The 21,420-nt window shown below is 52.4% G+C and overlaps 1 protein-coding gene across 1 annotated transcript; it reads right to left on the minus strand.

Annotated features, from left to right (window-relative positions):
• Positions 1–1,040: 1,040 nt before the first annotated feature.
• Positions 1,041–11,811, minus strand: Nbl1 (NBL1, DAN family BMP antagonist). The gene is made up of 4 exons (XM_051173469.1): positions 11,619–11,811; positions 3,978–4,172; positions 3,744–3,855; positions 1,041–2,350 (listed from the first exon to the last, which is right to left on the minus strand). The coding sequence occupies exons 2-4, from the start codon at positions 4,142–4,144 to the stop codon at positions 2,093–2,095; spliced, it is 537 nt and encodes a 178-aa protein (XP_051029426.1). The 5' UTR covers positions 4,145–4,172; positions 11,619–11,811; the 3' UTR covers positions 1,041–2,092.
• Between the last annotated feature and the right edge of the window lie 9,609 nt (positions 11,812–21,420).

A 21,420-nucleotide genomic window follows, 5' to 3' on the forward strand; every position in this document is an offset into this window, starting at 1 on the left:
CCTAGATAACTCTGGCCCCTGAGCTGCCATCAGGCCTTTGGTCTCAAGCCTCTCCCTCTTCCCATTCTTCCTGAGTCTTTCTGACGTGCCTCTCTCTCTCTATCTCTATTTATCTATCTATCTATCTATCTATCTATCTATCTATCTATCTCTATCTCTGCCATTCAGGACCTGCCAGAAGCCTGGCAGCCCACCTTCCCACTTTAATCCACCCAGTGCCTCATTGAATTATGTGTCCATGCCCTAAGAAGCTCTCAGACTCAAGGCACAAGCTTCAGATGTAGCTCCGGGAACACTAGGAGCACATTTATTGCCAGTTTTTTGACTACCATGTTAAAGTGACATCAGATCTGTGAGCTTCTGCAAGTCAGGTGTGCACCCACAGTCTGGGTGTCCTACTCCAAAGAGCAAATGAGAGAGTCCCCCCACAGACTTGAAAGCGCTTGTGCCACCAAACTCAGCATGGATTCTGGCCCAGATGGCCTGGGTTTGATTCTTGATGGCATTTAATGAGATGGCCCTGGAGAGATGACTAATTCCTGTGCGCCAAAGATGCCTCATGCACAAAAAAAATAAAGACACCATCAAAATGAGACTAAGGGCTAGGTAAGATGACCTATGCAAATGGCAGCCCAGGGCCCAAACTTATATTCATTTGTAACCTTCAATTTTAGGATTCATCTGTTTCCTCTTCTTCTGGGACTTGGATCAGGCTGGTGACGTGTACCAGGGCTCATACTGGGTCACTGAGAGTAAAGAGCTGGCAAGAGGGGGTCCCAAGGGATCAAGTGTCTAAATCTAGTTGTCCTGACCGAACCACGTATGAGCCAGACAGCAATGCACATAGAAAGCCCAAGAGAGGAGGTGAGCCAGAGGTGGCGGCCAGGCGGGAAGTGAGAGGGCCACCAGATACAGGGAGGGACTACAGCGATACTAAAGTCAGCCCCTCGCTGCACTGTCCAGACCAAACCCACCCCTACGCCCGGGACCCACAACCCCTACCCCCCCTCATCAACAGAGCCAGTCTACAGGAAAAAGAGTGGAGGCATCGAAGGTATTTATTCATGAAAACACTTGGGTTCATGGGAGATGGCTACTGGTTACAAGCTCTAAGGCTCTTGTCGAACAGCCACGGGCTGGGGCACCCCCAAGCAGGGGGTGAGCTGGCAGCCCCCTGGACACAAACAACGGTGCCAATGTATCAGGGGACGGAGAGCACTTCCTTACTACTTGCCCTGCCCTAGGGTTAAAGTGCAGCCGGGAAGGAGGAGAGGGGGGAATGGGAAGCTAGAGAAAGCCAAGGTCAGCAGGGGCCCTATGCAGAGGCCTCCTGTCCACTATGGTCCCAGGTGATGGAGATAAACCAAGCACCATCTCGTTCAGAAAGACCCACCCCAAAGACAGTGTGTCTGGCTGCATCTGCTTCCCAAAGGGTCCAGAACATGGCGGGCAGAGTGCTAAGATCTCTGGAGGGAGGAAGGGTGATCGTTCTTCTTCAGTGACACTCTGGCGCCTGAGTCAGCGGGGTCCTGCCCCAGCCTGACCTCTAAACCACTCCATTGAAGAGGTTGCTTTCTTTCCTGGAGATGGGGATGAAGGATGCCTTTAGGGAAACCTATGGGGCTGGAACTTCCTGCTTCCGCCAGCAGTCTTCCCAGCCTGGACCCTCCTGCAAAGGGGATGCTGCTGCCATGATACCCACCCTCTGCCCATCCCTGGGGATCCTGCCCCATCAGGAGTTGTGTGGACCCTGGCCTGGGCCTGCCCTATTTGAGGGTCTTGCTCATCCTCAGCAGCTCAGCCCACTTCCTCTCCATCCCAGGGACTCATCCCTAGAAAGCAAAAGGCCACACTACACCTTCCAAAAAAAGAGCCCTGAGGATGTCTGCTTCCTCCCCCCATCTTGCATATATTAAATTGTGCAGCTTGGCTCCAGCCCCTCCCTTCAGATCTCCATGACAACCAGGCAGCATTCCAAGTCCATCCAGTGCCAAAGGGGATGAGGGGGCTTCTGCCTCTCCCCTCCCTCTTCCCTGGAGGGTGGGACCCGACATTCCACAGGGGACAAGAGGGGAGGAAGAGTTGGGGACCCTCAGTCCTCAGCCCCCTCTTCCTCAACCTGAGGGGCTCCAGGAGGTTCTTCGGGCTCAGGGGTCTGGCCACCGGGGTGGGGATGGGGGTGGGGGTGCTGTCCAGGCTGGGAGCCCAGCCCGTCTTCACCCTGCACGTAGACACTCAGGCCCTCGTGACTGGGCTCCTTGCCGCAGGCCTGGCAGCTGCAATGCACAATCTTCTCCACCAGCTTGTCCACCCTGGGCACCTCCTCGTGGCCAGGACATTCCAAGGTCACCTGGGTGAGTCAGGAGGAGAGGAATGGAAGTTTCCTGAGGCTTGGGCAGGTGTCAGAGACCCCAAGAATAACACATCCTCGGGGACCCAAGAATCCTAGAGTCCACCTGCAAAGCTCAGTGTGATCTGTGGACCCACTTAGAGTGGGGTTTGGAGGGGGGTACTGAGCTCCAGCAGGAATTCCTATTCCATCTTCTTACAGGCAGCCCTGCCCCTCCTCCCCATTCCCCCAGGCATGGGGGTGGGAGATAAATCCCTGATTGGAGTTCACACACACACACACACACACACACACACACACACACACTGCTCCCAATGAACTTGGAGACAAATCCTGACCCTTTCCTCGGGTCTTTGGGACCTTTAGGCTGGCCCTGGCTGACTTCACCACCCCAGAAGCCTGTTGCATTCCCAACTCTGCACCAACTGCTCTGACCCCAAAGGCTTTTCTAATGTCCTTCCCTCTGCCTGGAAGGTTATTGGTCAACCAATCCTCCCACTGATCCCAAACTGCACAATTTATTTCTGGGCAAACTTTGTGACTCACCTCCATCCCAAGCCCCCAACCCAGCAAGGTTCGTTCTGTAGCAATCCCCTTAGCAACCCCCTCATGCCTTCTGGTAATGCTTCTAACTTCCTTCCTTCCTTCCCTCCTCCCTCCTTCCCTCCCCCCCTCCCTCCCTCCCTCTCACCCTCCCTCTTATTCCCTTCCTTTCTTCCATATAGCACCTACTCCAAGACCACTCTGGGGCACAGGTGCAGGCAAGGTCCTTCAAGAGACTCAGTCTAGTTGCCCTAATCACCCGGATGTGCTAGGACCGCTGTAGCTGCCCAAAGCAAAGGTTCACAGCGCTGGAGCGCCTACAGCACAAGGCGTGCTCTGGGTCAGAGGGTCTGGAACAGTGCCCTAGAGGAAACAATGCTTGAGCCCAGAGCTAAAGAACCGGTGGAAGGAAAGGGGAAGGGAGGAACTGGCTGAGGCAAGGGGAGGAGGGCTTCAACACAGAGCAAAGAGCATATGCAAAGATCCTGGGGTGGGGAGGAACAGAGCAGGGCTAGAGTGAGAAAGGATGGTGGTGTCAAGTTGTTGAAGAAGGTGGGAGGCGCTAAGACGGCTCTGAAGGGGCTGGTGAGCCAGCTCGCCAGGGCGGTGTAGGGCAGAGCACGGCAGAGATTTTGGTCTCAGCCTGCAACAGAAAGAGAAGCCTGAAGGACCGCAGTGTTTGTGACACGGGTGGACCCTCAGGAGTATCCACTACGTGGGTGTCTGACTCAACAGTGTGCCCTATGCATATTCCCAGTAGGAGCCCTGCTGCTCCCACACGTGATGAAGCCTTAGGAAGGACCCAAGGCCTCCTGCTGCAGTACAGGGAAGGACGGACAGCTGTACTCACAATCTCCCACATGGACTGGGCCGGCATGCAGGAGTCACAGTGCACCAGGGACTCTGTGGACTGCGGGAAGGTGTTGGGGACGCTGTAGCTGAAGCACTGCCCTAGGCACGCCCTGTGAGAGGAAACATCCCTGAGCCCAAATCTCCAGAGGAGAGGCAAGGATGGACAGTCTTGACTCTCTTTACCCCATCCCTGGGTCCCAGGCCCCACCCCCTCCCTCCCCCACAGTCCCACCTGTTCTGGATGGACTTGGCCTCACAGCCGCTGTGGCCCACAATCTGTGTGATGTTCTTGGCTTCACACCAGGCACTCTTGTCCGGAAACAGGGCCAGCTTGTTGATGGGTGGTGGGGCAGCCAGCAACATGACAGGGAGGACAGCCCCCACCAGGACCCAAAGCATTGTGGCCGTAACCTCCAGAGTCCTGGAACTAAGCACAGGTGGCAAGTGAAGGCTAGGTGGTGGAGAGCAGGAGTGTATTCCAAGCATGAGCCCTGGCCCCAAGGTTCAGGGTCAACTCTCCACAGGCAAACCATTTTTTTCTCTTGAGACAGAGTCTGTATCTGAGGATGACTTTGAACTCCTGATCCTCCCAATCCTACTTCCCCACTGCTGGAATGGCGAATGGCAGGCAGGTAGCACCATGCCCAGTCCCAGGCACACCTTGGAGGAGGTATTCCTCCTCAGTAAACCTCAAAGGCTGCCGTGTGGAGCCCCACACCTAATGGCCCTCGGTGGGACAGTTGCCAGTGTCAAGCTGTGAGTGTGCCTCAGTGGCACAGTGTGTGCCTAGCTTGTGCAAGGGCTCTGGGTTGAATCCCTCATGTCACAAATCCAAAGTGATCCTTTGATTACAGGATTAGAGGAGTCCATTGTCCATGCCTCCAAAAAAGACCTTGCTACTCAATCTTATGCCACTCAGACAGATACATTTCTTCTTAGGATTCCTCACCAGAGTGTCCAGCCACCAGAAATCCCCCACATATCATTACCCGCATCGGGATTCTAACCACCTGCACCACCCACACCCCAGTCAAGTAGAGGACCATTTAAAAGTTCTCTGCTTCTTGGAGTAAGGCACTAATTCCAGAGCTTGCCACAAGATGGCACTGCAGGACAGTCTGTGTCTAAAGTAGTCGGGGGGGGGGGGGACTTCTGCCACCTTCCCCAATTTTATCTTCTGTAGGCTTCACCTCCCCACACCTTACTCCTCTACACACGCGCACACACACACACCCACACACTTCAAAAGTAGTGGAGGGAGTTTCAGAGAGACCTGAACAGAGGGAAATGCTCTCAAAGAGAGGGTGTCCTCAAACCCCTCTGAAACAGGACAGTGGGAAAAGGTATATAGGAATGTATGTATGTACATATATATGTATCTAGCTATAAATCTATCTATTATCTATATCAATCATCTTTATATCATCTATCTATATACCATCTATCTATCTCTCACTTATATATATATATCTATCATCTATCAATCATCTATTATCTATCTATTTCTCTATCATCTATCTATTGTTTCCGTTTCTCGCCTGTAAAATAAGTGGCGCTTTCAAACCTGGTGGTGTATCAGAAATCACTGGGAACTTAAGAGTGTGAAAGTTCTCAGCTGGGATGAGATTCACACTTTCCCAGGGAGGCCTGAGTGAGCTTGAATGGGGACAGAAGAGCGGGGACATTTCTACTAGCTCTCTGGGAGCCAGGTACCAGGAATGGGGAAGGCTGGTTCCTCTGTATGATGGCCCTGCCCTGGACCTACCATCCCCAGCAAGTGATGGGGATGGCAATGACCGGTGATGGTGGGAGTGGCAGTTCCTGTAGTGAGGACATAGGGCTGAAAGAGCAGGGTGTCAGGGAGGGTGGAGCAGCCTTCAGGCTCATCAGGCAAGGCCCCCAGCTACTGCTCCTCTCTCTGCAGAAGTCTTGGTCCTTGGAGATGACCTCTGCCCCTGGCTTGAGGGAGAGGGACAGCTACCGGTGGGGCTGGACAGTGTGCCTAGATCCCAATAACTTTCTGCTGTGGTCCACACTCAGTTACACGCTCTAGACTCACCCATAAGATCCACAACAAAACCCACATTTTTAGAATAAGCACGTCCCAACGGAATGGACCAGACTCGTTCCAAAATATAGGGAACAGCCTCAGCATCTGGCAAGCCTCCTGCTCCAATGGGCACTCTGCCAACCCTCAGGAACTAGCCTGACCCAAGGTATGACTACCACCTTCTAAAGAGCTCCATGACCCATAGAAGATCAGAGCTCTGGGCCCTTCCTGAGCTTGACCAGCCCCTCTGGGCACCAGAGAAGTCCCTGCTGCAGAACCTGCCTCTGTGACATTGTCTTGGCAATGACAAGCAGGGAATGAATAAGGTCTCGGTAGGCACTGGGATTGAGATCTGAGCTAGTGACAGAAGCCATGAGATGGGCATGTGAGTCTGCCTTGGACCAGGAACTAGGAGAGATGGGGGTGGGGACTGCCAAAGTCAGGGCTGGCTAAAGTGGAAGCCGGCCTGGAACTTAATCATGAGGCTACCTGGAGACAAGACAAGGGGACATTTTCAGAGTGTCACTGGCCCAGAGATTAGGCCCTGCCATTAGATAGATGTGGTAGAAGCTGAGGAGAAATGGGGTAGACTGAGTCAGGAGGTCACCCTCCTATAGCTGCTTCTCAGGTGCCCAATGGGGAGTGAGCACAAGGACCAGCCATGCCCCTCAGAAGAGTGGTGTACCCCAACCCATCACAACCTGGCCAGGACCTGGAGCAGAGTGCTGGGGTCACCCTTGACCTCCCCAGCTCAGCAGCTGGAGCACCAGTAGCCTGGCCCACTGGCCCTGGAGTCCCCGGTGTTAGAAATCTGCAGTTTAGGAGCTGTGTGACTGGAGAAGAGCTCCTCTCTCATAGCCTACTCCCCTGGATGTAGAGGAAACTTCTTAGAACTGGGAATCTCCCATGACAGCACCCAGCATCCAACACCCAGCACCCAGCATCCAGCATCCAACACCCTGCACCCAGCATCCAGTACCCAGCATCCACTCACCAACACAGCTCTCTTCCCTGGTGGGATCATGAATGAATCTGGGCAGTGTAAGAAGGGAGGCCAAAGAGGTGCTATGAGGACCCTCCCCAGGCCTCGCACCCTGCCCAGAGGCCATGATGCCCTCCACCCATGGGTGGGCTCCATGCAGGCTTGATCATCTGTCAATTTACCCTTCTTTGTGTGTCCTCAACCAGCAACTCAGCTCACTTCTGTTTAGGCAACAGTTGAACTTTCCTTCCCGGGCCCTCAGAGCCTCACCCAGCTTCTCACGGCTTCCACCCTGAAGGTCACACCGAGTGTCGGAGTGCCAGGGTAGGACAGGAGTGAGCCATCTGTCAGACCAATACCCGGGCTCTGCAGAGGTTGTCCCAAAACACTTGCAGCAAGAGAGGAGCCATGCTGCCCCCTGGGCCATTCATTACCCACAGCTTGTACTCCCTGTCTGGGGCCTTCGAGGAGGTGAAGCAGGAGAGCTATGCTCGCCCCCTCCAAAGCTCAGATCCCACCAGAAATGCAGAGATGCCTGAGCAAGAGGGGCAGAAGTGCATAGCTCTGGGTTGAGTGGAGGATTGCAAATGGGTAATGGTGAAGGTCGAGGCGTGGCAAGGGGGTGGGGGGGAGGCTCCTGGCTGGAGGTTACTGCTGGAACAAAAGCCATCAGAGGGATCATAACCGGCAGCCCCATGAATTATCTATCCTGCCTGGCAGAGAAATGCGTGTCCTAACTGCAGCATGTCAGCTTACAATAACTCCACTGGATTGGCCCTGCCTCCCCCACTTTCTCCTTGAAGAATGGACACATGGCGGCCGCTGGAATTTGAATAAGCTTACATGTCCAGACAATAGAAAAGCTAAGTCTGATTATGAACGAATTAGGTGAGCTGGCAGATTGAAGGCTCACAGAAGGGAAAGAGAAAGCAAGAATGGAGAGGGAGGAGTCCAGGGTGTGGAATGAAGGGCTGGAACGGGGTTTGGGGTAACCTTGTGGCAGCCTTCCCGGTCCCTGTCAGAACACTTGGTGCTTAGCCATTGCCTTGTCTGGAACTTGGCTCCACAGACCGGAGTTTGAGCCCCATTCCTGGCTCCCCGAAGACCAGCATGTGGTCATGGCAGAACCTGGTTCCTGGGTCTGGGTACAGGAGAGAAATACCCTGCTATGAGCTCAGTGGCATCCTTAGCACAGGTGGCCACACCTCAGACCCAGGGTGGGCGGGATATTTCTGGTGAACCTCTCGGGGTAACTGCTGGATTGTGAGAGGGGTAGCCCTTCTTTCCAGCTCCCCACAAGCCCTCTGAGCCCTGCCTTTTCTGAATTGCCATTCATACAGAAAGGAAGCCCCCACAGGCTGAGCCCTGTCTTCAGGAACAGGTCAAGAAGAGGCCTGCCCATCTCTCCCAGCCAGCTTCCCTGTGGTAGCTTCTCTGGCCCTTGACTCACAAGGCCCTTCAGGAATGCCAGGGGGTGGGGCTGTGAATACACAATGCTTGGCCCTTAGCACACCTGCCAGGCTCCAGCAGCTGCCCTGAGACACTCCCCAGAACTGTGGAAGCCCTGGGCCTAGCCTGCAAAATCAAACCACCAGAGCCTGGAGTGTGGCCTGAACCAGCATGTCTGTGTTCCCCAAATGACGGAGACCCAGCCAGGTCAGGAAACTTGTGTGGTCCCCTCAGTGTCTTGGCTGACAGGGGCCCCTCAGTCCCACCATTGGATTCTAACCCTGTAGCAGGTGCTCTAAATACTGCATCCTCTTAGTTGTTAAGGACCATCACCACCTACGAAAGCCTTTATACGGCAAAGAGGTGACTGCATGTGTGGAGGAAACAACTGTCCCCTCTTTCCTCTAGACAGGGTTTCTCTGTGTAGCCCTGGCTGTCCTAGAACTCATGCCATAGACCAGGCTGGCCTTAAACTCCAAGAGATCCACCGGTCTCTGCCTCCCGAGTGCAACACTGTGCCTGACCCCACCCTTTTTCTTCTTTTGCTAACTCTGAAAAGTTAGAGTCATGCAGTCTCCACCAGGGTTTTCAAGGTGGGCTGTACCACACACCATCCCCAGTCTTACACACACACACACACACACACACACACACACACACACACACACACGGAGTCTCCCTCACACATACACCATCCCTCACACACATGCAATCTCACACAATTTCTCTAATACATACACAATGACACATGGGCAGGGGCAGGGGGAAGAGGAAGAATCTCTCCTCTACTCTCCTCCATTCTCCACAACTATCCTGGGCTCAGGTTCAAATCTTAGCTCAGTTGCCTGAAGATGTCTGTGCTTCAGTTTGCTCATCTACAGTGTGGGAACGGTAAAGAGCTCTCTCCTCTAGGCAGCTGTGAGAGTTCAACTGACGAGTATGTGTGTAGAAGGCTCTAGAGAGGTCACTGCGGGAGGGTGGGGGTGGGGGAGGTGGGGGTTATAGCTTCAGGAAGTCACCATGAGCATGGATTGAAGTCATTTAACCATCTTAGCCTCTGTTCCTCTCTCCAGATCCGGTTTAATCCTTAGTGTTTCTCAATCTGGGATGTGTCTGCTGTGATAGGGATTTAGGGGGATACCTTGAGTTGAAACTTAAGCAAGCAGCAAGATGACTGGGAACAGTTTCACAAGCTACCACAAGTGTCACCCAACACACCCACTTGCCAGGGCAGGAGCTGGGGCAAGACTTGATGCAAACCTTATCCCTTTGGACGACAGAGGCCTTGAGAAGGCAGCCCACCTCTAGATCTCCCTACCAAGAGCCAACCGCGCATGCGGCTGGTGAAGAGGGTGTGGTGCCTGTGGCCGCTGCCCTGAGCTTGGGGATCAGTAGGGTGGAGCAATCCTCCAGGTCTTGGAATGAGTACAGGGAATTCCTTGAATGGTGCAACTAAAAAAAACGTTGCTGAGGAGGGGGCAAAGCAGCCTCTAGCCTGAGGTCCAGCTCACACCAGTCAGGCCCAGCTCTAGACTCCCAGGTGCTGAGGGAGAGGGGGTGTCTCAGGATGAGTGTCCTAAGGGCAGGGCTGTACATGTAGACCGTGTCGGTGACCTGTGCTTCACCTCCGTAAGCCTCACACTTACCACCTGTGTAATAGACGTCAGCGCAGTCTGGGAACATGTGGCTTAGTAGATTCCCTTGGGGAGAATCTGGCTCCAGTGCGCTGCTTAAGGCCACGAGGATTCCATGACCCCAGGAGCACCATTGGGTGACTTTCGTTCCTTCAGCTCCAACATGAACCAATGGTGCAGTGGTCCATCCCATGCCACCCAGGTCTACCTCCTAAGGCCAGCCAGTTCCACCTTCCAGCTCTGAGTGTGTCTATGCAGGCAGTCGGGCTCCACAGACCAAAAACAGTCTCCAAAACAAATGTATGCTAACTACCGGCTGCAGGGCAGGCTTACACATCTGCTCAACAGAAGTTCCCCTCAGACCTCACCAACAACCCTGCCCACCCCGCAGCCTCCGACCCCTGGGGTTGACAGCCGGAGGAAGGAGCTGAGATTTCACTTTAAGGAGGCTGTACCCCTGGCTATGGCGCAGCATCCACTCCCCTGCCTCCCCCTCCAACATACAGGCCCAGGAGAGAGGTCTGGCTTTCAGGGAAGGGTGGAGAGGGGTGGGGGTCACCAAGGAAACGCCCCAGTCTTGTCTCTTCTTTGGCTCTAACTCAAGACAAACCCGCCCAGGCAGTTCCAGCATCCGTGGGAGTCTCGGGGGGCTGGCTGCTTAGTGGCAAAGAGAGGGGGGCTGCCTGTTGACAACTTACTTCCCCAAATCTCACCCTGTGCCAGCAGCCTATTTTCCTGGGGTGTTCCAAATTGCAGGCTGGTGGCTTCCAGCAGGGCAAGGGCCTCGGAAAGCCTGGAAATGTGGCTTTCTCCCTTGATGCCCGCCCGCTACCGCTCCCCCCACCCTCCCGCAGCCAGGCCAAGGCAAGCAGCTGCCCCCTTTAGTGACGCTTGTAAAAGATCATCGCCTGGCCCGGGAGCCAGAGCCGGCTGGAGGGCAGGTGGCCGGCAGCAGAGCCCTGCGGTGAACACTGCCTCATTGGGGTGGAATGCTTACAAGGCTCACTACAGCCCCTGGAAAGGCTAGCTAGCTCGGGCGCTCATGTCTGCTTTCCCACTCGCTTTCTGCCCCTGCAGTGGGGGGGTTGACACTCGCCAGACTTTGGGGCAGGAAAGAGGAGGGTTTGGGGTCTTTCGTAGTGGCAGAGTAACTATGCACGAGCCCAACTGGGGGACCGCGCCTCGGAAGCTGGGGCGGGATGCTTTGATTTGAAGGGTGGAGGTCAGGGAGGCGCTCAGTCACCGAGAGAAAATGGAGAGAAAACACGAAGGCTGAGAAAGTGAAAATCGAGGCACGAGGGGGACAGCGGGAGGTACAGAGCTCCTGAGAGAGCGTGGAAGCGGAAATGGAGCGATGAGAGCCAGAGACCTGTGGATGGAGACGGGGACCGAGCGGGGGACCAGGACAGAGCCAGAAGAGCGAACCCAGAGTCCCAGCGCTGCCCGGCGCCCGCAGGGCGACGTTCTCCCTCCCACTCTTAGTCCTGGCGGTGAAACTCCTACAAGAAACGGAGCCTCGGGGCGCGGCTGGCGACCGGCTCCGGACGCCGCCGGTGCCCCTGGCCACCCGGGAGCCGCGCCCACGTCCCCAGCGCGGGCGATCGGAGACGCCGGACCGGCAGCTGAGCTGCGCGGCGCGGGGGTCGCGAGCTGGCGGGGCTCAGAAAGGAACTGCGGGACTCTGGGGATGCACTGGGGCGCGGTAGAAAGGGAACCCCGGCTGTCCCGCTCCAGCGTGCGGGCCCGGGCGATACTTACCGCGCGCGGCGGCAGCGGGAAGCACGGCGCGTCCTCCTGAGGGTCCTGGGAGGCGGTTGGAGGCCTCGGGGGTCCCAGACCCGGGGTCCTTGGGCTGGAGCGGCCCCGCGAGGCTCGACTGGACTGCTCTGCTGGCCGTCTGCGGCCCCGGGCGGGCGCGATGCGCGGGGGAGCGGCGGGCCGAGCGCCTCCGACGTCAGGGTGTCTCAGCTCCAAATAGGGAGCGAGGGCGGGGGCAGCGGCGGAGAGGGGAGGGACGCGCGGGCAGGGCGGGCGGGCGGGCGAGGGCCGCTCCCTCTGCGCGCGCGAGCAGGGGCGCCCAGGCCGCCGGCCCCACTCTCCCGACGGCCGAGACAGAAAAAAGGGCACAAGCCAGGCACCCGGACGCTTCCCAGGCTTTGATTCCCCTCCGCCAGGCTTTTCTGTGCTATCAGGTCTTGCCAGGCCTTGGAGTAACAGTAACGGACGAAACCTTGGACACTTGCTGAGTGTAGCGCTCCAGCCTCTTGGAGTTCAGGCACCAGGAGTCCAACTGAAGCGTGCCCAAACTTCCCTCAGGGGGCTGGGTTCCGATCTGGGCCGTGCTCTTTTCCCTTGACCTCCAAACAACTTAGCTGGGGCATCCAGAGAAAGGGAAAGAGGCCAAAACCCACTCACTCGGGCTCTTTGAAAAGGGACAGTGCAGGTCCCCTGAAGGAGGGTCTATCTACGTGCACGAAGATGAATTGCACTGGTGTAGCCAACAGAACAGGGCTGTAGCCCCAGTTGGCAGAGTGCTTGCCTAGAAACCTGGTTTCTATCCACAGGACCCCATAAACTGGGTCCAGCTGTGCCAACCCAAGACCCAGGGTCAACTAAACAGCCAGTTCCAGGCCACCCTAAGAAGAGGAAGAAGGTAGTGAGTGTCCTTCTTGTCCCTTAGAGGTGACAGCCCAGATTACCAACAAGCAGGATGGTGAAAGCTGGGGGTCCATCTGTATCAGTCATATATGCCCATGTCTCTAAGTCATTCAGATGGACTCAACCCTGCTCATCTGACATCTCCAAGTTGCCAAGCATGAGGAGGGCAAGGAGGCCTCCTAGTGGCCTAGTGGTAACATCATGGCTGTCCCAGGCCACCGGCTCTCCCAATCAATAGCTGTTATGCTGTTCTTCAGCCTAGATTGCCTCTCCCTCCATCTCTCGCTCAGTGCATTCTTCATCTACCAGGGTGGAAAGCCTTCCCAGAATCCTCAAGTGGCATAGATGTCTTCCTCCTCCAGGAGTGATCTTGCAGACTGGGATACATCTGTTCATGCTGATTTCTCTTTATGATGTCCTCCATCAGCCCCTCAAAGGCAGAGCTCTTGTATTCATTTCAGTGTTACCTCCATTTAAATAAATGCCAAGGGCCCATAAACAGCTTAAGTAGCTCATCCAAAAGTTACACAGCAAGAGGCTAAGGTTTGGAGGACCCTGCACTGCAGATACCAGCCTTGATGTGTTGTACTATATGTGGTGCATTTTACAGCCGAAGCTTGCCAGCAGTCTCAGTGTGGACTCTGGGCAGGATGGGAGTGAATGTGGATGTTCTGTGAGAGCCCACTTCCACCAGACATGGTGACACACGCCTGTAATCCCTACATTTGAAAGGTCAAGGAACTTCAACTAGTTCCATGCTAACCTGGGCCATGTGAGACCCTGTCTCAAACACAACAGGAGCTGGTGAGAGATGCTGTCAGTGACCTTAGGCACTGACACCTGGCTTAACAGCCCGAATTCGATCCCCAAGACCCATTAGAGGAAAAGGAGGGAACTGACTCCTGCAAGTTGCCCTTTGACCTCCACAGGTATGTTGTGGCACAAGTGTACACACAAACACACACACTCACACAAAGAAAAATGAACCAATGTAATATTAAACCAAAACAAACAGGAAAAGAACCTGTTCCCACACTGCAGGAAGCTAACTGTGTGGAGTAATGTGCTGGTCTGATCACATACACCATAGTAGAGAAGGCTACAATCCCAGTCAGCGCCCTTGGCCGTGCAGCCCAGCACCTTCTCAGACACAGAGAGGTTCCAGAGAAGCTTCAAGCACCTAACCAAGAACATGGGGTTTGAGGTTGAGTTATATCGTTATATCTGTCTGGCTCAGACCAGTGATGACAGCAAGCTACAGTGTGGGCAGGGGATCTAGAAAGGGACTGAGTATCTTTTAGCAGCTACCATTTTATACCCAGCAAAGCAGTCTGTTGTATCTCATCTACTTTTTTTTTTTTTTTTTTTTTTTTTTTTTGGTGACAGGGTTTCTGTGAAATAGCCCTGGCTGTTCCAGAACTCACTTTGTATACCAGGCTGGCCTTGAACTCACAACTCACAGCGATCCACCTCCATCTGCCTCCCCAGTGCAAGGATTAAAGGCATCACCACCACTGCCTCCTGGCTCTAATCTACTCTTTACCACAATCTCATTGTTCCATTGTACTAGTGAGGACAAAAGTGTCATTAGCCACCCCACCCCCAATATCACATTGATAGTGAGTGACAAAGACTAAATTTGAATGCACAGGCCCTGGTCCTGTGCTCACACTCACTCTTGGCTACCTCAGAGCCCCTCCCCTTGGGATGCTGCACCCCTGGAATCCAGGATAATGGGGCCCCAGCAGGAAAGGCAGAACCTGTCAAGTCAGAGTCTCCAAGCTCCAGGAGATACACCTGGTTGGCAGCACAGCTCCAGCTGCCCAGGCAGGCCTGGCTGGCACAGGGCACAGGCTTGTGGCCAGAGCCTCCTGGCCCTGGGCCAGTCTCTTGGGGCCGAGGTAATGTGGGGCTCTGAGCTGGAGCTGAGGGCTGAATGTCCCTCTCCCCAGCTCATTAGCAAACATCTGCACTCAGGAAAACGACTGACCTGGAATGTGACTGGGCTACAAGGAGCTGCCCCCTCCAGGGTCCCTGGGGAATGTAAGCTCCCTCCTGCAGGGCATGGGGCTCGAGCCAGCTGTTTCCTCTAATCCTGTCAGCCTGGCCTCCTTGGGGGTCCAAACCTTTGCAGTCTTGTGGAGGAAGAAGAGTGAAGGCAGCCAAAAACCCTTCGTGCTCAGGCCCATAGCCTGAGAACATCCACTGGGCCCCGGTCAGTGCTGTTGAGAGCTGACCAGAAAAGCCCTGATCTCCCTACATGGTCTGACTCCACACACTTTATCATTCATGGACTCTGTGCAAGCTATTCCATGCCGGTGCCTAGATTTCTCAATCTGTCAAATGCAGTTAGGAAGAGCATATAGTCCAGGCATGTTGCAACATTCATTCACTTATTTAACAAATACTTACTGTGTCTACTATGTGCCAGACAGCTATGAGATGTTTGGGGACCCAACAATGGACTAGGCCAATAAAGACCCAACTTTCCAGAAACCCAAGAACAGAAAGGAAGATATCATAGAAAGACAACAGATGGGAGGATTTTTAAAAATAATTTATTTTTACTTTTGGGGCATTGGTGTTTTATCTGCATATATGTCTTATGAGGGTGTTGGATCCTGGAGCTACAGACAGTTGTGAGCTGCCATGTGGGTGCTGAGATTTGAAACAGAGTCCTTTGGAAGAACAGTCCACTGACTCTTAACCTCTGAGCCATCTCTCCAGCCCAAGATGGGAGGATTTTATGCTTGTGTGTGAACTAAGCTAAGTGAGTAAGGTGGTGGGGGAGGGGAGACTTGTTGAGAAGCTTCCAGAAAACAAGGCAGAGGTAACGTTTAAGGTGAGATTCTGAGAAGGAGCCAGGATTGAAGGAGATAAATGGATGCAAAGTGCTGGGCACAATTCCTGGAAAATAGCACGTGCTCCATAAAATGAAAGCTATTTTAGGGAGGTTTGTGTATACAGTGTAGCTAAGGCACTAGAGTCAGAGCCCCTGGATGGAGTCCAGGTGTTAGTGCAAAGCTTCCTCGCCTCCCTCCAGGGACACACTTGCTGAGCCTCAGTTTCCTCGTCTGGCAATTAGGAAGGAACATCAGTGATTTCCTGAGAGGCAACTGAGAGGTACAGGCAGTTAAAGGTTGCAGAGTGGGGTGAGCGGGAGTCATATTCTACAGTGGTGCGGACAATGTGGTAAAATACATCATATCTATGTATGAGATTGATAATACTTTTTTAAAAAAAAATGTTGCTTCATTTTATTGCACCTGGGTGTTTTGCCTGTATGTATGTTTGTGCACCACACATATGTAGTGTACATGGAGGCCAGAAGGGGCCATTGAATTTAGAACTGGAGTTATAGATGGCTGTGAGCCACCACGTGGGTGCTGGGAATTGAACAGAGGAAACCTCTGGAGGAGTAGCAGTGCTCTTAACCTCTGAGTCATCTTTTCAGGCCTGAAAATAAACAAATACAGGATCTCACTCTGTAGCCCAGGATGACCAGGAGTTCTCTATGTAGACCAGGCTGGCTTCAAAGTGATAAGAGATCCACCTGCCTCTGCCTCACAAGTTCTGGGATTAAAGACTTGTGTCACCTTGCCTAGTGGATAGATAACATTTTTAAAGAGGGACGTGCAGGTAAAACAGCCTGCATGGGCTCTGCCCCCAGGAAATGGAAGCTATGGCTGTTGCCTCATCCTTTCCCATAGAGGAAAAAGACTGGCCCACATTCACTTAGCAAGTCAATAGCAGATAGATCTGGACCCAGATGTAGATGCCCTGACTTTGGCCTAAGCATCCATTTTGACTGTGCCCTCTGGGTCTAGGGAAGCAGGAGTGACTATGGACTACTGGCCTGCTCTCCAAGGGGGTGAGAAGTAATGTCTTGGCCAATCCTGGAGAGTATGGATGAAGTCCCAGAGAAGAGCTTTCTTTTTCTTCCATTTCTTTAGTGCTGAGTGTGCGCGCACGTGTGTGCACACATAGTTCTCTCCTTCCATAATGTGGATCCTGGGGATGAAACGCAGGCTGTCAGGCTGGGTAGCAAACACCTTTACCTGCTGTGTCATTTCTCCAGCCCAAGAAGAGATTTTGGTGTTCTTTTTAGGGTGGGAGACCAAGTAAGGTGAGGACTCCAGTTCCAGGAAGGAAGTGGAGCAGTGGAAAGGTCAGAGCACTGAAACTGATGGATTCTGAAATGGACATACGAACCCCACAACTGTCAATTTTCTGCTTTCCGGATGAGCCTTCCCAGGAGAAATCAGTCACGTGGCATAGATGTCAGGACAGGGAGGAGGGCTGGGTGAGCTGCATCCCTACCCTCATGCTCCTGGGCTCCTCCCACCCTGAAAGCACAGCACTACTCTTCCCTCCTATATGGGCTCAGGCTAGGAACGACACAAACTAGCTCTCCGGTCACCCTCCACATTCTGTGTTTTCCATTCCTCAGCTCCTCGGGGCCCACACGTACCCAATGAGTGGGGGGATTTTTCTCCCTTTGCAGGGTTAGCCAAGTGTCCCACAGGACAGGGTTTTTCTTAATATTTTTGTGCCCTAGATGCATTCATTAATGGGGAAACAACCAAAACCCATCTTGACTGGTAGTCTATATAGCTTGGTGGCAAACAGTTTGCCTAGCACATTTGAAATTCTAGGCTTGGTCCCACTGTGGCAGAAATGCACAAACCTTTATAGACATGGTTGCTGGGTAATGTGGTTTATGTTTTATCCTCTGTCACTGTCTTCAAGCCCTCAAGAGCTGGTCTTGGCGGATAAAGGAAAAATCTACTACCATTTTCTTTATAAGGTAGGTAGAACCTGGTTTTATCTATAATAAAGAGAAGGGTAAGTACGCCTAGAGGGTAGCAAGTCTGATTTCTCATGCACAGCCTACTGTATGAAGACAAAACCAACCCACCTACAATCTATATGGAAAGCAATTCTTTGGATGGTGACATGTGTGGTCATGCTATTCACGCCCTGGCCATTCAACCTTCCTCCTCAGTGATATCTCTTGTGTACTGTGATCCTGGAGGAAACAGGGCTCATCAGTCTTTCAGTGAGTCCCAGGAGATTGAGAGAACGGTTGCTCATGACTACACAGCGAGCCAGGTACTGGGATAAGAGCAAAGGATGAGCTATAGCTGTGGTTCTCAACCTGTGGGTCGTGATCCTCTGACAAACCTCTGTCTGCGATTCATAACAACAGCAAAATTAGTTATGAAGTAGTAACAAAAAAAGTTTGAGTGCAGGGGGGGTCACCACAACATGAGGAACTGTATTAAAAGGTTGCAGCCTTAGGAAAGTTGAGGACCCCTGCTCTATAGTGAAGGGGAGCCTTTCTTCAGACTGAAAAGTCACTGGCCCATAGGTATCAGTCAAGGCTACCCCCTGAGACCCTGTTTCAGAAAAAAAAGGGCTTGGGGTTGGGGGCAGGATTTATCTCAGAGAATAAGAAATAATGGGTTTGGTTCATTCATTCATTTTTATTTCTCCAGACAGAGTTTCTGTGTAGACCAGGCTGGCCTTGAACTCACAGAGATCCACTTGGCTCTGCCTTCCAAGTGCTGGGATTAAAGGCTTGCACCACCATGCCCGGTAAATAATGGGTTTACAAAGTCATATATGAATGCTAGGATACTTAAGGTTTCACATGTCACATGGGGCTATAGAGATGGCTAAGTCAGTGACATATGAAGACCTGAGTTTGGATCCCCAGAACCCACATCCAAAAAAAAAAAAAAAAAAAAAACTCATGGCAGGGGAGATGGCTCAGAAGTTAAGAGCACTGGCTGCTTTTGCAGAGGACCCAATGTTTCATCCCCAGCAGCCATATGGCAGCTCACAACCACCTGTATTCCAGAGGATCCAGTGCCCTCTACTGATCTGTACTGTGCACAAAATCATATAGGCACACACACATAATAAACCTTTACAGAAAACAGCTATTTCTGAATAATAAGTTGACATTTAAAACATAGCTGATTTCAAATTGGATCAACTATTCTTACCAATTTCAACTGGCTTAAGTGTGTCAAATCAAGTTTAAACTGGCTTAAGTCAAATCAAGTTTAAACACAATCAAACCACTTGGCAAGAACCCATCCCAGCGTTTTTGAGGCACACAGAGTCTGGGCTGTGGGGTCAAGGCCAAAGGCATTATTGCCTTTAACCAGCTTGTGCTAGGATAAGTTCATGCAGCTCCCAAAACCTGTCTTCATTTATGAAGAGAGGATAACAACTACTCTCTCATGGGGTTGCTATGGCAACTAAGTGTGGTAAAAGTGAGAACAGTAAGGAGCCTGTATGACATCTTCAATCAATATAATCGTCTAAGGCAATCAAAGTGTACAATGTTGGCTCAAACTAGCTAGACACAGAAGAGAAAGTGATGGTAATAAAAGTGAACTTTTTCCCGCTACCTTCCTTATGTAGTCCTGGCTGCCTGGAACTCACAGAGATCCCCCTGCCTCTGCCTCTGCCTCCTGAGTACTTAAAGGTATTGCCACTAAGCCCGGCTTTCTTCCCTTATTCTACTTCCTCCAAGAACTCTCCACATCTCTGAACCCACACAGCAAGGATCAAATAATCAAAGCCTATTACCCTGGACACGATCGCACAGTGACCATCATGGTTCCTACTCAGGCTGGAAGCTGTTTCTGCAGGTCCCCATTTCTTCACCATTCTTTTCTCCTTCTCATCCTAGCCTGGTACTGACCAAGTCCATGTGCTCAATACTAAGTCAGAAAGCTAGGTAAGATTTCAGGCTGGAAGTCACAGTGGGGGGTGGCAGAAAGGGACAACTTAACTCATCAGTGAGGACGGAACATTTTCCACTGAATTTGAGTGGCTCACACTGCTCACCTCGTTTGCTCTCTCCCTGGGAGTGTGCAGGTTTCAATCCTAACAGCTCTTTTGTGAAACAGTCTTACTACTCACCTGTCCTACTACACACACCCTGTGCCGAGGATGGAACCCAGGGTCTTGCCTGCGCTCTGCAAGCACTCCACCACTGAGCACCAAGCCCTGCCCTAGACGGTGTTTTTATAAGTTTGTGTGTTAATAGCACACCTATCTGAAAGCCTCAAAGACTATGGGGTGGGATTTCCCCTGATGTCATTTATAGATGAAGAAACTAAAATTTGGAAACTTAGGAACCTCCCAATGCCCAGGACTTGGGTCCAGGGCTTGACAGTTAAGACTGTAGCCCTGCAGTCTATTGTCCAGCCCATCTGCCCTCTTCCTTCTGTTCCTTTACACGATCCTACCTCACACAAAGCTACTTGCTGGACACAGGACAGTTCCCCTGGGCCTGCCTAGGGACACTTTGTGCCCTGACACCACCATCCGTTGGTGTCAGAGTTGAAGTGGCCCTCTCAGCACACTTGAAGGAAGTGGTGATGGCTTCCAGATGAGCTTATTATCCTAAATTTAACTTTTTTTTTTTTAGCACTTAGAATTTCCATGTTCTCCCTTCTACCCCTGTACATTTATGCAACAGGAAACCATTTGAGTCTCAGACCAGTCCAGAGGAAGGCAGCTCCAGCTCCATGGACTATATCCTTGTGGAAATACTCTGCAGAGTTTATTTGGACGGGCTCAAAAATAGTCCTTCCAACAATGCAATCAGATTGAACCATGACAAGTAAAATGCAATTATGGGTTGGTTACATTTTTAAAAAATGTAAACAGAGGTTTGAGAACCAACAGCAAACACAAGAGCCATCTCCTTTGCCCTGGTGTCTGCTTCCTGCAGGGTTGTGGGACAGCATTCTTGGGTCTTTTGAAAGTGGTGAGAGGATGACATTCACTCAAAAGGACAGCTCAGCAAAGTGTTCTGAGGCCATTTCTCAGAACAAAGGCATGCCTCTGTAGACAGCAAATGTGTCCCAATAAAGGCTCCCCAGCCACTCAGAAAGCAAGCAAAAGTCATTCGCCTGAATGAGTTCAAAATACATATTGTTCTGGGCTAAATTATACAGTGTCAAGTTCAGACTGTATGTATTTATATATATTGGCAGCGCAGGCCACTTTTGGGGCGCCACAGCTTTGCCCTAGTATCCTGTGCCCAGCTGGGTTCCCATCACTGGCTCCTTAAACCCATGAATTCTCGTGTTTGGTTCCAGAAGGGCAAAGGAGAGGTGAACCCAAAGCTCCACAACCCCACGAGGGGACAGGGCCCCCAGGGGTCTTGAATTTTGAATCTTCAAGAACAGAATGCTTCCCCTTGCCAACAAGATGGAACTTTGTGAAGGCTCATCTGAGATGGGAGACAGATGGACGGACAGCCACACACACGCACACGCACACGAGATCAGGCTCCAGACTGCTCATGCTCTCTGTTAAGAGCTACAAGGAGGAAATACAAAACTCTGGGACTAAGACAAACAGCTGGCACTCCTTTGCCTGGCTTTTGCCCAGAATCCTTTCCTACTGTGTGTGTGGGGGTGGGGGCATGGCACAGGATTGATACCTGGAGCATTTCAGCAGAGCTCCAAGGGTTGTGGGGGACCATATCCCTGCAAACAAAGGCTAAAACCTAGCCAGTGGTGAGACAGAAGTTCGGCCTTGGTCCTGTTCCTGCCGTGTTCTATCTAGACATGGGGCAGTCTTCCCTTTGTCTTTTTGGATGGGGGAGGGCTGCCATTCTTAACTCTGAAGGCAGAAAAATAGGGAGAAAGGACTAATAAATAAAGTAAATATGGAGAAGAGCTGGAAGGGAAGAGCTCAGCCACCTAACTATTTTTCTTCTAATGCCATGGCTGCTCCGTATGGGTTAAGAGAGCTGTATGAAAAATAGCCAAGAGGCTGAGGCAGGCCATGGCCATGACTTGCTGGCCTGGGCATAGCCCATTATTGGCAGAGCACCCCTGCCGCCTTTCAGGTTCACAGCCCAGCTCGT

This window comes from Phodopus roborovskii, unplaced genomic scaffold (genome assembly GCF_943737965.1).
Source record: "Phodopus roborovskii unplaced genomic scaffold, PHOROB, whole genome shotgun sequence".
NCBI classification, from domain to species: Eukaryota; Metazoa; Chordata; class Mammalia; order Rodentia; family Cricetidae; genus Phodopus; species Phodopus roborovskii.